This window comes from Calliphora vicina, chromosome 5 (assembly GCF_958450345.1).
Source record: "Calliphora vicina chromosome 5, idCalVici1.1, whole genome shotgun sequence".
NCBI classification, from domain to species: domain Eukaryota; kingdom Metazoa; phylum Arthropoda; class Insecta; order Diptera; family Calliphoridae; genus Calliphora; species Calliphora vicina.
Genome location: NC_088784.1, coordinates 24,999,659 through 25,017,681, shown reverse-complemented (window position 1 = coordinate 25,017,681; position 18,023 = coordinate 24,999,659). Strand labels below are relative to the sequence as shown.

At 24.1% G+C, this 18,023-nt stretch overlaps 1 protein-coding gene across 1 annotated transcript in view; it reads left to right on the top strand.

Moving 5' to 3' along the window:
* Positions 1–4,335: 4,335 nt before the first annotated feature.
* Positions 4,336–18,023, top strand: part of CCHa2-R (CCHamide-2 receptor) — a 139,088-nt gene continuing 125,400 nt past the window's right edge. The window contains exons 1-6 of the mRNA XM_065512648.1: positions 4,336–4,854; positions 9,497–9,716; positions 9,827–10,005; positions 11,992–12,185; positions 12,680–12,800; positions 17,203–17,661. Of these exons, the coding sequence (XP_065368720.1) occupies positions 4,400–4,854; positions 9,497–9,716; positions 9,827–10,005; positions 11,992–12,185; positions 12,680–12,800; positions 17,203–17,661 (1,628 nt within the window). The 5' untranslated portion in view covers positions 4,336–4,399. The remainder of the gene's footprint in view (positions 4,855–9,496; positions 9,717–9,826; positions 10,006–11,991; positions 12,186–12,679; positions 12,801–17,202; positions 17,662–18,023) is intronic.

Below are 18,023 nucleotides of genomic sequence, written 5' to 3'. Positions count from 1 at the left end.
TAACAATTCTCATGAATTTTATTTTGCAGATTTTTGGCTAGTTTGTTAAAATTGCTTCACATTTAACTTTTTGTGGTTTAAAGCTAATTTGAAATTTTATTCTGTTTAAAAATGTAGATATCATTCTCACAGTTTCAAAGGCTCCTAATCATTTTTGAGGTCATTAAAGCAGCTTATACTTTATTTTTTCTCAAAATTTTGTTGTACGATAATAATTTTCATAAATTATAATTTGAAGTTCTTGGAAATTTTAGTTAAATATTTCGCAAAGATAACATTTTCTATTTCTTGCCAGTTTGCTAAATTTCTTTAATTTTTACTTATGTTTAAAAAAGGATATATGGGACAGTTTTTTGTTTTTAAAACAAATTTTAAAATTTATTCTGTTTAAAAATGTAGATATTATTTGTCATTCATTCTCACAGTTTCAAGGAATTCTAATAATTGTTGAGGTTATTAAAGCGGTTTTTACTAAATTTTTTCGGAACGTTTTATTTTAATAATTCTATGAATTAGAGTTTGCATATTTCTTGTTAGTTTGTTAAAATTGCTTTATTTTTTATTTATGTTTAAAAAAGGATATATGGGTCACTTTTTTGTTTTTAAAGAAAATTTTAGAATTGTTTCTGTTTAAAAATGATGATATTATTTGTCATTCATTCTCACAGTTTTAAGGGATTCTAATAATTTTTGAGGTGATTAAGCAGTTTTTCCGAAATTGTTTTGGAACATTTTATTTTAACAATTGTCACGAATTTTATTATGCATATTTCTAGTTTGTTAAAATTTCTTTAATTTTAACTTATGTTTAAAAAAAAGGATATATGGGACACTTTTTTATTTTTAAAGCAAATTTGAAAATTTATTTTGTTTAAAAATGTATATATTATTTGTCATTCATTCTCACAGTTTCAAGGAATTCTAATAATTGTTGAGGTTATTAAAGCGGTTTTTACTAAATTTTTTCGGAACGTTTTATTTTAATAATTCTCATGAATTAGAGTTTGCATATTTCTTGTTAGTTTGTTAAAATTGCTTTATTTTTTATTTATGTTTAAAAAAAGGATATATGGGTCACTTTTTTGTTTTTAAAGAAAATTTTAGAATTGTTTCTGTTTAAAAATGACGATATTATTTGTCATTCATTCTCACAGTTTTAAGGGATTCTAATAATTTTTGAGGTGATTAAGCAGTTTTTCCGAAATTGTTTTGGAACATTTTATTTTAACAATTGTCACGAATTTTATTATGCATATTTCTAGTTTGTTAAAATTTCTTTAATTTTAACTTATGTTTAAAAAAAAGGATATATGGGACACTTTTTTATTTTTAAAGCAAATTTGAAAATTTATTTTGTTTAAAAATGTAGATATTATTTGTCATTTATTCTCATAGTTTCAAGGAATTCTAATAATTATTGAGGTTATTAAAGCGGTTTTTACTAAATTTTTTCAGAACATTTTATTTAAACAATTCTCAAGAATGTGCTAGTTTGTTAAAATTTCTTTATTTTTAATTTATGTTTAAATAAGGGATAATAGGGGCACTTTTTTTGTTTTTTTTTGCATTTGAAAATTTATTTCGTTTAAAAATGTAGATATTTTTTGTCATTCATTCATATAGTTTCTAAGGATTCTAATAAATGTTGAGGTTGTTAAAGCAGTGACATTTTTTAATAATTCTCATTCTCAAAAGATTCTAATAATTGTTGAGGTTATTAAACGCTCTTTTTAATTATTCTCATGAATTATAATATGTATATTTCTGGCTAGTTTGTTAAAATTTCTTTAATTTTAACTTATGTTTAAAAAAAGGATATATGAGTCACTTTTTTGGTTTTAAAACAAATTTGAAACTTGTTACTGTTTCAAAATGTAGTTATTATTTGTCATTCATTCTCACAGTTTCAAGGGATTCTAATAATTTTTGAGGTTATTAAAGCAGTTTTTAATAAATTTTTTCGGAAAATTTTATTTTAATAATTTCCATAAATTATATTTTGTATAATTCTTGTTAGTTTGTTAAAATTGCTTTACTTTTAACTTATATTAAAAAAAAGGATATATGGGTCACTGTTTTGCTTTTAAAGAAAATTTAAAAATTGTTTCGTTTAAAAATTTAGATATTATTTTGCGTTCAGTCTCACGGTTTCAAGGGATTCTAGTAATTTTTGAGGTTACTAGCAGTTTATTCTCTTTTATTTCGGAACATTTTATTTAAATAATTCTCATAAATTATATTTTACATATTTCTTGCTAGTTTGTTAAAATTGCTGTACTTTTAACTTATATTAAAAAAGGATATATGGGACACTTTTTTATTTTTAAAGCAAATTTTAAAATTTTGTCTGTTTAAAAATATAGATGTTATTTGTCATTCATTCTCACAGTTTCTAAGGATTCTAATAAATGTTGAGGTTATTAAAGCAGTTTTTAATCTATTTTTTCGGAACATTTTATGCATATTTCTGGCTAGTTAAAAATTCTTTAATTTTAACTTATGTTGAAAAAAAAGAATATATGGGACACTTTTTTGTTTTTAAAGGAAATTTTAAAATTGTTTCTGTTTAAAAATGTACATTTTATTTGTCATTCATTCTCATAGTTTCAAAGGATTTTAATAATTTTTGAGGTCATTAAAGCAGTTTTTGCATCATTTTTATATAAATTATATTCTTGGAAATTTTAGTTGAATACATATTTCACAAAGATAACATTTTGCTATTTCTTCCTAGTTTGCTAGATTTTTTTCACTTTTAGCTTATATTTAAAAAAAGGATATATGCGACACTTTTTTGTTTTTAAATGAAATTTTAAAATTGTTTCTGTTTAAAAATTTAAATATTATTTATCATTCATTCTCATAGTTTCAAGGGATTCTGATGATTTTGGGGGTTATTAAATCTATTTTGTCTTAATTTTTTCATGAAAGTTTAAAAAAAAATTTAGTTAAATATTGTTCATAATTTATACTTTGCATATTTCGTAATAGTTTGTTGAATTTCTTTACTTTTGACCTATAATTAAAAAAATAATATATAGGAGACTTTTTGGTTCTCTGAGAATATTTTGACATTGTTTCATTTTTATTTTCGTAGTAAACTGCTGAGACTCGTGGCAAATAAAGCTATGTATCTAGTTTTTTTTTCTTTAATTTTTTCTGCATATTTCTTTTTAGTTCGTTAAATGTCTTTACTTATATCTTAATTAAAAATAAGGATATATAGGACATTTTTTTAAGTCTAAAGGTAATTTTAAAATAATATATGTTTAATATTGTAGCTGTTATTTGTCATTCATTTACTTAATATAAAAGGATTCTGATGATTTTTATGGAAAACAAGGTTACCTTAAGTTTTTTCCTTTGAATTTCATTATAATTTTAGTTAAATATTTTGCATATTTCTTTTTAGTTCATCAAATTTCCATTATTTGTGTTTATATAAAAAAAATGATATATGTAACACTTTTTGGTTCTAATGATAAATTGAATCAACTTTTCTGTTTACTGTTTGTGATATTAGTTGTCATTCATTTTGAGAGTTTCAAAGAAATCTAATTATTTGTTTGACACATGAAGCTAGTTTTAGTTTCTCTTTATTTTATATTCGTTAAAATTCCGGTTTTTATTTTTATATTTCTTGTTAGTTTGTAATATTTCTTTAATTTTATATTTCATAAGTGAAAATAAAAGGATATATGACACACATTTTTGTTTTCAAAGCAAATATGAAATTTGTTTCTGTTTAATATTGATACTATTATTTGCCATTCATTTTCACAAATTCAAAGGATTCTAACAATTTTTTCACATTTTCTCTACAATTAAATTTCATAAAAATTTAAATAAAATTACGGATATATATTCAAATGTACAATAAACAAATATTTTAATATCTTTATATCCTGCTTGCCTTTTTTTTGCAGCTAAAAATAATAATAATCTAAAACATCATGCTGTAGTACTTATAAAAATAAGAAGAGTACAAAATAAATACTAAAAGGTTACAATCTAGCACATTGCCAATAATAATGTTCGGACATGTTTTTCAATAAAACCGGATATGAAAATAAATCAACAAACGTAATATTGCCAAGCAGTAGAAATAACTTCCTTAAGGATACATGAGAAAAACAACACAAAATTTATACATGAGAAAAAAGGCCTAGAAAAATAAATAAATAAATAAATAAGGAAAAAATAAAAGACAAGCAAACATTAGAAACGGAAGAAATAATTCTTAATAGAAAATCAGAAATAGAACGCTTGACCATACCAGTTAAACAGGACACACATCTAAATGTGTTTATAAGCAGAGTTTTTTTTAGATAATTTTCCTGTTCGTTTCGTAAACGATTTTAATGTGGCATTTGTAGGCCTTAAAGGCCACTTAGTCAATATGTTTCCTTTAACATTTATTGAAGTTGGCAACACATTATCACAGCACATTATGTCGGACGACGAAGCCCTTGTTACAACAACGACCACAGCCACAACATTATCAGCACTCTCTACACCAGCTTCAATAACAACATTAACTCAACAACATCTGCTGCAGCAACAGCAGCAACATGAAACAACAACGGATATAACATTACTATTAGAGAATATAACACACACTAGTCTGCTGGGTGGTGTTGGCATCAGTAGTAGTGGCTCTGCGTCAGGAGGTGTTAGTGCTCTTGATGCTTTTGAGGCCGATTCATCGTTTATTTATACACCACCTTTGCAACGGCCCGAAACCATATTCATAACCATTCTATTCCTACTCATATTCATTGTTGGTGTCCTGGGTAATGGCACATTGGTGATAATCTTCTTTCGGCATCGTTCCATGCGCAACATTCCAAATACGTAAGTACTCTAACTAACTAACTAACTAATTCTACTACTTAATGTACTTCTACTCATACCTTTGATGTGTGAAATTATTAAACTTTTCAAGCCTTCAATTCAATATAATTATCTGAAACAAAACTCTAGAAACTTTTTCCATTAGCAAAATTCTTTTTAAGTAAAGGTATAGATGTCTTAATTTTGCATTGTAATTACAACTATTTTACTGATTATTTTAGTAGTTTTCTAAGATTTTTAATCAACAACCAAAACTAATTACATGAAAGTTAATTAACATGCAATTGTTTGGTGTTTAGTACAAAAATTTCTGTTAATAGAAATAAAGGATATATGTAGAACATTTTTGTTTGAGCTTCAAAACTTATCAAATTAGCTGGAAATAATAACAACATTATTTGTCTATTATACTCAAAGTTATAGGGAATTTCAATAAGTTTTAGGAATTTTACAGATATTTTAAAAAAAAATTGAAATTAAATTAAAAATTAAAGATATTAAAGTTAATAAACTTATAAATTTCACGACTAACGAATAAAATATAACGTAGGCTAGGTGATATTGTTAACAACTTATATAATGAATTGAATTTATACATGGAGAAATAAAACCGCCCAAATTTAATGGTCTGTATTGGCTCTGTAATTAATCTTATTAGAACCAGATCATGATATCTTTATAATTTTTAATTTATCTTTTAAATTTGTAACCTTTTATGAATTTTACATAATGTGCATAAAAAGGATATATGACGAACTTTTTTATGAGTAGACTAATCTTAACCAAACATGTACATTAGGTTGAGGGGGAGAACTTACATTCAATATCTAAATTTCATCAAATTCTAACAGTTTTTGTAAATTTTGTAGCACTTTTTGAAAAATAATTTTCATGAAAATATTTTACATTTGTCTTTTAAATTTGATATCTTTATTATTCTTTTAAATTTATAATTTTTGTTGAATTTTACATAATGTTCATAAAAAGGATATATGACGAACTTTTTTATGCCTACACTAATCTTAATCAAACTTGTACATTATGTTGAGGTTAACAACTCACATTCATTCTCAAAATTTTATAAAATTCTACTAGTTTTTGTAAATTTTATAGCACTTTTTTAAAATAATTTTCATGAATAAATTTTACAATTGTCTTAATTAATTTGTCTTTTAAATTTATAACTTTTTTTTTCATTTTACATAACGTTCGTTAAATGATGAACACTAATTTTAATCAAAGTTGTACATTAGGTTGAGGTTTACAACTCACATTCATTCTCCAAATTTTATAAAATTCTAACAAATTTTTTAAATTGTATAGCACTTTCAAAAATAATTTTCATGACAAAATTTTACATTTGTCTTAATGTTATGCATATAACTAAAATTTTCTTTCTTGCTTTTAAATTTATAACTTTTTTGAAATTTTAACCATCTGCAGAAAAAGGATATATGATGAATTTCTTTAAGAGTACTCTAATATTACTGAAATTTGTACATTATGTTGTAATTATTATTTCACATTCCTTCTCTTAGTTTAATTGAAATCCATTGATTTTTATAAAATTGAAATAATTTTTTTGAAAAATATTTTAGACATAAATATCTAATATTCGTCTTAATGTAATAAATTAGTTCTTTACTTTCATTTTGCTTAGAAATTTAAAAGCTTTTTGAAAATTTTTCTCATTTTAATGAAAAGGATATATGACAAGCTTTTTAACTATAAGACTAATGTTAACCAAATTTGAACATTATGTTGAGGTTGGCAACTTACATTCATTCTCAGGGTTTCATATAATTCTAGTGATTTTTTTAAATTTTATGGCACTTTTGGTATGACATTTTTTTTAAAAAGAAATTTAATTTTTATCTTAAGGCAATAAATTAAGTTTACGCTTTGAATTTTATAGTTAATAAGAAAAATTAACTTCATTGCAGAAAAATGATATATGGCGAGTTTATTTTTTAATACACCAATCTTAACAAAATTCGTATATTATGTTAAGATCATTAATTAACATTCATTCTCCTAATTTCATATAATTCTTGTGATTTTAAAACATTTTAAGCTCTTTTTGAAATTTTATTACAAAGAAAAAAAATATAAATTCAATTTTTTAGAAGGTATTTGACTAAAGGAAATTTAATATTTAATTTGAAGCCATGCTTAATTCTTTAGTTTTGATTTTTGATATTAATTTCATCACTTTTTGGAAAATTTAATGAATTTTCAGAAAAAGGATATATGAGGAACTTGTTTAAAATTAATTTAGTGTTAACAAAATTTGTACATTATATAAGACGCCTTAATGTACATCCTTTCTCCAAGTTTTATACAATTCTTGCGAGTTTTACAGCTTTTTTGAACAAAATATTTTTTTTTAATAATTTATACTTTTGTCTTAAAATGTTTCTTGCTAATTTTATAACTTTTTGAAAATTTAAGTGATTTTCAGAAAAAGGATATATGGCGAAGTTTTTGAAAATTTGATTAATTTTAACCAAACTTGCTCATTATATTGACCACATTAATTGTCATTCTTTTTCAAGGTTTCATAAAATTCTGGTGTTTTTTTTCTTCAAAATATGTATCTATAATTTTTTTAAAAATAAATTTTTAAAAGGTGTTTAATATTTGTTTTGAAATCATTTAAAATATATAATTTTAATTTGTGCTTTTATTTAGTTTTATAAATTTTATTAATTTTGAGAAAAAGGATATATGGAGAGCTTCTTTATTAATGAACTAATTTTTACCAAATTTGCACATTATATTGGCAACGTTAATTTCCATCCTTTCTCCTAGTCTCATATAATTCTGGTGTTTTTTTTAAACATTTTCTAGCAATTTTGAAAAATTATTTTCTACGTGAAATTTAATATTTCTCTTAAGATCATTAAAGATTTATAATTTCTGTTTTTTCTTTCAAATTTAAAGCAATTTTGATAATTTAACTCAATTCAAGAAAAAGGATATATGACATACTTCTTTATACCTTGACTAATTTTTACCAAATTTGAACTTTGTATTGGAAGAGTTAATTTTCATCCTGTCTCCAAGTTTCATATAATTCTGGTGATTTTTAAGAAATTTTCAAACATTTTTTGAAAAATTATTTGCTACATAAAATTTTATATTTGTCTTAAAATCATTAAAAAAATATTATGATTGTTTCCGCTTTCAAATTTATAACAATTTTGATAATTTACCTCAATTCCAGAAAAAGGATATATGACAAACTTCATTATACCTTGACTAATTCTTGCCAAATTTGCACTTTATATTGGCAGCGTTAATTTTCATCCTGTCTAAAAGTTTCATGTAATTCTGGTGATTTTTTAGAAATTTTCAAACATTTTTTTAAAAATTATTTTCTACATCAAATTTAATATTTGTCTATAATCATTAAAAAAATATTATGATTGTTTCCGCTTTCAAATTTATAACAATTTTGATATTTACCTCAATTCCAGAAAAAGGATATATGACAAACTTCTTTGTACCTTGACTAATTCTTACCAAATTTGCACTTTATATTGGCAGCGTTAATTTTTATCATGTATAAAAGTTTCATACAATTCTGGTGATTTTTAAGAAATTTTCAAGCATTTTTTGAAATATTATTTTCTATATAAAATTTTATATTTGACTTGCAATTATTAAAAATTTATAATTATTGCTTTCTCTTTCAAATTTATAACAATTTTGATAATTTAACTCAATTCTAGAAAAAGGATATATGACAAACTTCTTTATACCTTGACTAATTTTTACCAAATTTGCACATTATATTGGCAGCCCTATTTCTCATTCTTTCTTTTAGTTTCATATAATTCTGGTGATTTTCTAGAAATTTTCAAACATTTTTTGAAAAATTATTTTCTACATCAAATTTAATATTTGTCTCAAAATCATTAAAAAATTATAATGATTGTTTCCGCTTTCAAATTTATAACAATTTTGATAATTTACCTCAATTCCAGAAAAAGGATATATGGCAAACTTCTTTATACCTTGACAAATTTTTAACAAATTTGCACATTATATTGGCAGCCTTAATTCTCATTCCTTCTCCTAGTTTCATATAATTCTGGTGATTTTTAGAAATTTTCAAGCATTTTTTGAAAAATTATTTTCTAAATAAAATTTTATATTTGTCTTAAAATTATTAAAAATTTATAATTATTGCTTTCCCTTTCAAATTTATAACAATGTTGATAATTTACTTCAATTCCAGAAAAAGGATATATGACAAACTTCTTTATAACTTGACTAATTTTAACCAAATTTGCACATTATATTGGCAGCCTTGATGCTCATTCTTTCTCATAGTTTCATATAATTCTGGTGATTTCTTTTAAATTTTCTAGCATTTTTGAAAAATAATTTTCTACATGAAATTTAATATTTGTCTTAAAATCAATAAATATTTATAGTTTTTCTTTTTCATTAAAATTTTATAATAATTTTGATAATTTAACTCAATTCCAGAAAAAGGATACATGACGAGCTTCTAAATTTATTTAGAAGCTCGATTTATTCACACACATATTTCTTATACTTTCTACTAGTTTCATGTAATTCTGATGGATTTTTACAAATTTTCTATTATAATTTCTTTTATTTCTTTTTCCAGCTACATTCTCTCCTTGGCATTAGCTGATCTCTTAGTTATAATCGTATGCGTTCCTTTGGCCATTTTGGTGTATACAACAGACAGTTGGACATTTGGCAAAAGTATGTGTCAAGTAACAGAATTTTTCAAAGATGTCTCTATTGGTGTATCGGTATTCACACTAACCGCTCTGTCCGGCGAACGTTACTGTGCCATTGTGAATCCTTTAAGAAAATTACAGGTAAATTATAGTATAATAATATGAAATTAATAAATTTATTATAGTGCTGAGTTGCTATAAATTTAAATTTATTGCTTTTTATATCTGCTTCTTTTTGATATCTAATTTAGACAAAACCTTTAACTGTTATAACGGCCACCATGATTTGGCTTTTGAGCATAACATTTGCCACACCTTCTTTGGTAATGTCTGATTTACAGCACATACTAATCGATGATAAAACTAATCTGACCATAATTATCTGTACGCCGTTTGGTAAGCAGCGCAACAATTCTGAAATTTATGCCAGGTGGGTAATTTTTTTTACGGTTTTTATGGTATTATGGCATGTTTTGTAAGTTGTTGTATTTGGATAATAAATAAAAGTGTAATTTATAGAGTTATTAAGGGCTACACCATTTCCAAAAATTTAGTTTCTGTATAAATAAATAAAGACATGTTACAACATGCTCAATATGGAATAGTAAATTGAATTTTTAGAAGTTTTTTCTTTAATATTTTTATTAATTTATGTATTTCAAAAAAGGATATAGGAAGAACTCCTCAAGAAATTTTTTAAAAAATATAATTTTTGTCTTAAATCTATGTAAACCTCTGTAACATACCTTTATGCTTGCAAATTTAGAACTATTTTGAAAATTTATAGCTATTCCAAAAAAGGATATATGGCGAGCTTCTTTAAAAATGTATTAATTTATATCAAATTTATACAATATATTTCTAGCATTAATTTACATTCTTCTACTAACTTTCATAAAATTTGAATGAATTTTATATATTTTATAGAGTTTTTTGAAAAATAGTTTTCTGCAAGAAATTTTATAATTGTACTATAGCCATGGTTATGTTTAAAACTATCAGTTTAGTTAATAATTTAATGAAAATTTATCTGATTTTTAGAAAAAGGATATATGAGGAGCTTCTATTCAAATGAACAAAAGTTCAACAAATTTGTGCATTATGTTGACAGCAGTAATTCGCTTCCTTTGTCTTGGTTTCATATAATTCGAATGAATTTTCTAAATTTTAAGCCATTTTTTTTAAAAATAAATTTCTACAAGAAATTTTTATTTTGTATCATAGCATTGCTTATGTTCATAACATTCGTTTTAGTTATTAATTTTATAACTTTTTGAAAATTTTAAAGATTTTTAGAAAAAGGACTTATGACGAGCGTCTTCATGAATGAACAAATTTTTATGAAATTGATGCATTATTTTGTTAGCATTAATTCACATCCTTTCTCTTAGTTTCTTATAATTCCAATGAATTTTAGTGAAGTTATACTATTTTTTGTAAAATAATTTTTTACGAGAAATTTTTTTTTTGTGTTATGGTCCTGCCTATGTTTGTAACTCTTATTTTAATTATTAATTTGATAACTTTTTGAACATTTATTTGATTTTCAGAAAAAGGATATATGGCGAGCTTCCTTAGAATTGATCGAAAGATCACCAAATTTGTTCATTATGTTGACAGCAGTAATTCATATCCTTTCTCTCAGTTTCATTTAATTATATCGACTTTTATAAAATTTAAAACATTTTTTGAAAAATAATTTTCAAGAAGAAAATTATTATTTGTGTTATAGCAATGCTTGTGTTCATAACTTTCGTTTTAGTTATTAATTTGATAACATTTTGAACTTTTATTTGATTTTCAGAAAAAGGATATATGACGAGCTTCTATTATTAGTGGACTAATTGTTAGCAAATATTTACATTATTTTACGAGCATTAATTCACATCCTTTCTCTTAGTTCCATATATTTCTAATGATTTTTATAAATTTTATGACATTTTTTGCAAATATTTTTGTGGTTTTGCCATGCCTATGTTCCAGTTTGGTTTTAGTTATTAATTTGACATTATTTTGAAAATTTATGTGATTTTCAGAAAAAGGATATATGACTAGCTTCTTTACTAATCCACTAAATGTTACCAAATTTTTACATTATTATGCAAGCATTAATTCACATCCTTTCTCTTAGTTTCATATAATTCTAATGAGTTTTACAAATTTTATGGCATTTTGTGCAAAATAATTTTTTACATGAAATTTTATATTTATGTTGTAGCCATGTAAATATTTTTAATTTAATTTTTTGTTATAACCATTGTCTTTTTTTAGTTTGCAAATGGTGTTTGCTTTTACTAATTTGAATTAAACATGAAAATAGCTACATTTTCATATTTCTTTTACCATTATTTACAACATTTGTTGCTAATATTTTTTTATTATTATTATTATTCTATCTATTTTGTTTTACACCCAGATATGTGGTTGTAACCAAGGCATTCGTTTACTATTTGTTGCCACTATTTATAATTGGAGTTTTATATCTGATGATGGCCCAACGTTTACATGTCAGTGCACGTGATATGCCCGGTGAAACATTGAGTATGCAGAGTCGTTCCCAAGTACGAGCAAGACGTTATGTGGCCCGTATGGTGGTGGCATTTGTGGTGGGTAAGTATCAAAAACAAACCAACAAACAAACAGACAGACTAAAACCACCAGCTTGTTGACGTAATTTCCAATTTGCTCATTTTGTGCTGTTTTAAACATATTACATTTTACGTTTTCCTTTGGCCGGCATTGAGAGCAATGCTAAAGACAGTTAGACAGAGACATACATACAATTAGAGCTGCTTATCTGGCCATGATATGTTTAAGTTTTAAAGATTTTTCTCCTAGTGTTTACATTAAAGATAACAATCAGCTGTCTGGTGTGGATAACTGACTGATTGACAGATGGCTGATATGTAAAGATAGATGGATGGACAGCTAAAAATACTAGTGTTTAACTAACTAACAAGGCCATTTCGGTTTTGTTTTTCTTTTTATATAAAATAAATTTTATTGTGGGAATTTATTTATTCATTCATTTGAAGTGGAATTTCAAATAAATTTAATTTCATAAAAAAATATCATTGTTTTTTTCTATTTTTGTGTATTTGCAGTGTTTTTTGTTTGTTTCTTTCCTTATCATTTGTTCGAATTATGGTTTCATTTGAATCCAACGGCTCGTGAAGATTTTGATGAGTTTTGGCATACCATACGTATTATTGGTTTTTGTACTTAGTAAGTATATATAAGTTTTTATTTATAATTATTAAATTGAAATGATTTAAAATGTAACAAAATATATAATTTTTTTTATAAAAAAAATTAATTTTTATTAATTAAAAGCTTATTTTAATTGAAAACTTATACTTCTGATTTGAATTTTACAACTTTTTTAAAAATTACCTTATTTTAAGAAAAAGGACATATGACGAACTTCTATATTACTAGACTAAATTTAACCAAATTAATATATTATGTTGGCAGCAGTAATTCCCTTCCTTTCTCTTAAATTCATCAAATTCTGAAAAAATTTTATGACATTTTTTGAATATTTTTATAAAATATTATGTTTTTATAATACTTCCTTTATGGAAATAACCTGAATCCATACATTATATTTTTAGTTCACCCTTTTTAAAATTTAATTTTTTTTAAGAAAAAGGATATATGACCAGCTTCTGTAGGAATAAACTAAATTTATTAAAATTCATACATTATATTGAGCACAATAACTCACATTCATTCTCTAAGTTTCATGTAATTCTACAGAGTTTTATAAATTTTTTTGTCACTTTTCAGAAATAATTTTTTTAACAAAAATTTTATTTTTGTCTAAACCCTTGTTTATATCTTTTTGCTTTAAATTTAGTTACGTTATGAAAAAATTTTCCACAATTCAAGAAAAAGGATATATGGCGAGCTTCTTTTTTTAATAGACCAATCTTAACCAAATTTGTTGATAATGTTAAGGGCATTAATCTTCATAAATTTTTCCCAAAATGACCTACCCTTGAAGCTAAGATAGGACAGTACATATAATGAACTAGATTGAAACTGAAATAGGACAGAGTAAAGACCTACATTGAAGCTAAATTATGACTTTTAATCACTTATAATTGAAGCTAATTTATGACTTTATAAAAAATACTAATTGAAGCTAAATTATGAGCATTTAAAACTTACGATTGAAGCTAAGTTATGATAGAATAACATATTTTTTACGAGAAATTCAGTTTTAGTGTTAGAGTCATGCTTTTGTTCATAACATTTGTTTTAGATATTAATTTTATAACTTTTTTAATTTTTTTGCGATTTTTAGAAAAAGGATATATGAGGAGTTTCTCTACAAATGAACGAAAGATCAACAAATTTGCACATTATGATGACTGTAGTAATTCGCGTCCTTTCTATAAGTTTCATATAATTATATAGATTTTTATAAAATTTAAAGCATTTTTCGAAAAATTAGTTTCAACAAGAAAATTATTATTTATGTTATAGCCATGCTTTTGTTCATAACATTCGTTTTAGTTATTAATTTTATAACTTTTTGAAAATTTATTTGATTTTTAGAAAAAGGATATATGACGGGCTTCTTTATGAATAGACTAATTTTTACCAAATTTTTACATTATTTTTAAAGCATTAATTTACATCCTTTCTCTTAGTGTCAATAAATTCTAATGAATTTTATAAATGTTCAGGCATTTTTGCAAAATAATTTTTTACGGGAAAATTTATTTTTTTGTTATAACCATGCTTCTGTTCAAAACATTCATTTTAGTTATTACTTTTATAACTTTTTGAAAATTTATTTGATTTTTAGAAAAAGGATATATGACGAGTTCCTTTATGAATGTAAGAATTTTTACCAAATTTGTTTATTATTTTGCCAGCACCAATTTACATTCTTTCTATTAGTTTCATATGATTCTAATGAAATTTATAAACTTTATGGCTTTTTTTGATAAATAATTTTTACAAAAAAAAATAATGTTTGTGTTTTAGCCATTCTTCTGTTAACAACTTTCGTTTTAGTTATTAATTTTATAACTTTTTGAAAATTTATTTGATTTTAAGAAAAAGGATATATGACGATTTCCTTTATGAATGTAAGAATTTTTACCAAATTTGTTTATTATTTTGCCAGCACCAATTTACATTCATTCTATTAGTTTCATATAATTCTAATGAAATTTATAAACTTTATGGCTTTTTTTGTTAAATAATTTTTACAAAAAAAAAATAATGTTTGTGTTTTAGCCATTCTTATGTTCATAACTTTCGTTTTAGTTATTAATTTTATAACTTTTTGAAAATTTATTTGATTTTTAGAAAAAGGATATATGACGATTTCCTTTATGAATGCAAGATTTTTTACCACATTTGTTTATTATTTTGCCAGCATCAATTCACATTCTTTCTGTTAGTTTCATATAATTCTAATGAAATTTATAAACTTTATGGCTTTTTTTTGTTAAATAATTTTTACCAAAAAAAAAATAATGTTTGTGTTTTAGCCAATCTTATGTTCATAACATTCGTTTTAGTTATTAATTTTATAACTTTTTGAAAAGTTATCGTATTTTTAGAAAAAGGATATATGGCGAGCTTTCTTACAATTGATCTAAAGATCACAAAATTTTTACATTCTTTTGACAGCAGTAATTGATATCCTTTCTATTAGATTCATATACATAATTATAGCCAATTTTATAAATTTTAAAGCATAAATTTCTACAAGAATTTTATTATTTGTGTTATAGCAATGCTATTGTTCATAACTTTCGTTTTATTTATTAAAATCATAACATTTTGAAAATTTAACTGAGTTTTAGAAAAAGGACATATGACGAGATTCTTTGTGTATCGAATAATTTTTACTAAATTGATACATTATTTTGTTAACATCAATTCACGTTCTTTCTGTTAGTTTCATATAATTCTAATGAATTATAAAGTTTATATAGCATTTTTGGTAAAATAATTTTTTACGTGAAATGTAATGTTTGTGTTATAGCCATGCTTATGTTCATAACTTTCGTTTTAGATATTAATTTTATAACTTTTTGAAAATTTATTTGATTTTTAGAAAAAGGATATATGACGAGCTTCTTTATGAATGCAAGCATTTTTACCAAATTTGTTTAATATTTTGCAAGCATCAATTCACATCCTTTCTGTTAGTTTCATATAATTCTAATGAAATTTATAAACTTTATGGCTTTTTTTGTTAAATAATTTTTACAAAAAAAAAATAATGTTTGTGTTTTAGCCACTCTTATGTTCATAACATTCGTTTTAGTTATTAATTTTATAACTTTTTGAAAATTTCTATGATTTTTAGAAAAAGGATATATGACGAGTTCCTTTATGAGTGCAAGAATTTTTACCAAATTTGTTTATTATTTTGCCAGCATCAATTCACATTCTTTCTGTTAGTTTCATATAATTCTAATGAATTATAAAGTTTATATAGCATTTTTAGTAAAATATTTTTTTACGAGAAATTTAATGTTTGTGTTATAGCAATGCTTTTGTTCATAGCATTCATTTTAGTTATTAATTTTATAACTTTTTGAAAATTTATTTGATTTTTAGAAAAAGGATATATGACGAGTTCCTTTATGAGTGCAAGAATTTTTACCAAATTTGTTTATTATTTTGCCAGCATCAATTCACATTCTTTCTGTTAGTTTCATATAATTCTAATGAATTATAAAGTTTATATAGCATTTTTAGTAAAATATTTTTTTACGAGAAATTTAATGTTTGTGTTATAGCAATGCTTTTGTTCATAACATTCGTTTTATTTATTAATTTTATAACTTTTTGAAAATTTATTTGATTTTTAGAAAAAGGATATATGACGGGCTTGTTTATGAATGCAAGAATTTTTACCAAATTTGTTTAATATTTTGCAAGCATCAATTCACATCCTTTCTGTTAGTTTCATATAATTCTAATGATATTTATAAACTTTATGGCTTTTTTTGTAAAATATTTTTTATAAAAAAAAATAATTTTTGTGTTTTAGCCCTGCTTATATGCAAAATATTCGTTTTAGTTATTCATTCGTTAATATTTTTTTAAATTTATTTGATTTTCAGAAAAAGGATATATGACAAGCTTCTTTAAGAGTGGACTGATTTTGTTGAAATTTGTACATTAATTTATAAGCATTAATTTACATCCTTTCTGTAAGTTTCATATAATTCTAATGAATTTTATAAATTTTATGTAATTTTTTACAAAATAATTTCTACGTGAAATTTAATAAATAAATAGCTACGATTGAAGCTAAAATAGGAAAATATAAAGACCTACGATTGAAGCTAAAATTTTACAGTTTAAAGACCTACGATTGAACATATTTCTTCACATTTTGAATTCATTTCAAAAAATCCTTTCAGAATAAAGTTTTTTATATATGAAATACCCTTTATTATTTCAAAGTAATTTAAATTTTCATTTAACTAATAATTTTCTATACATTTCAAATCAATTTCAATTAATAATTTTGTGGTTTAGATAAATGGTATTTATGTTTGATGGATGATTGATTTTATTTTGATTTTCTTCCTTGCTCTCTCTCTCCCTCTCTCTCTATTACACAATTTCTATATTGTACATTTAGCTTTCTCAATTCATGTGTAAATCCGGTGGCATTGTATTGTGTATCGGGAGCATTTCGTGCACATTTCAATCAATATTTATGCTGTTTTTGTGTCAAACGGCAAACGCGTCTAAGGCAACACTCAACGGCCACTGGTATGATGGACACCAGTATTGTCAACATGTCTATGAGATCCACAACCAATTATAATCGTGCTTCTGTACATTTGAACAATGCACATTGTGCTAGTGGCGGAGGAGTAGGTAGTTTCAATAGCAACAACAATACCAATGGCATGGGACGTTTAACGTCAAGTGCTTATAATCATCATCATCATTCGCAACGGCGTCAGCATAATGGCAGTGGAGGTGGTGTAGGAGGTGGTGGGGTTAAAGGTGGACTTGGTGGTGATAATGGTCGTTTAACTGCAGCAACTGCTGCTGCTGCTGCTCAAAGTGGTGTTATACTTAATGATAAGAGGTGAGGCACAATGACTGTGGTCTTAAAGGCCGATACAATTTTGTAAAATTAAATTAAAACATTCTTATACAGATACACACACACATACATACCAACTGAAACATTCTGGTAACCACAAACTCAATTACATTTCCATACCTAGATACAAACAGAGACTTACACAATATTTGTGTTAGTGTATTGTTGTTTTTTTGTAAACTGTAACTAATGTAAGGGGAGTTTCATATTGTAAAGAAATGTGTCTTACACTGGGTCTACAACAGACATGAAATTCTGTTAACTAAAACATGATATCATCATGTTAATGTTAAGCATTTCATGGCAGTTGTAGACCCAGTGTTAATATGCTACTCCTTTGTCTC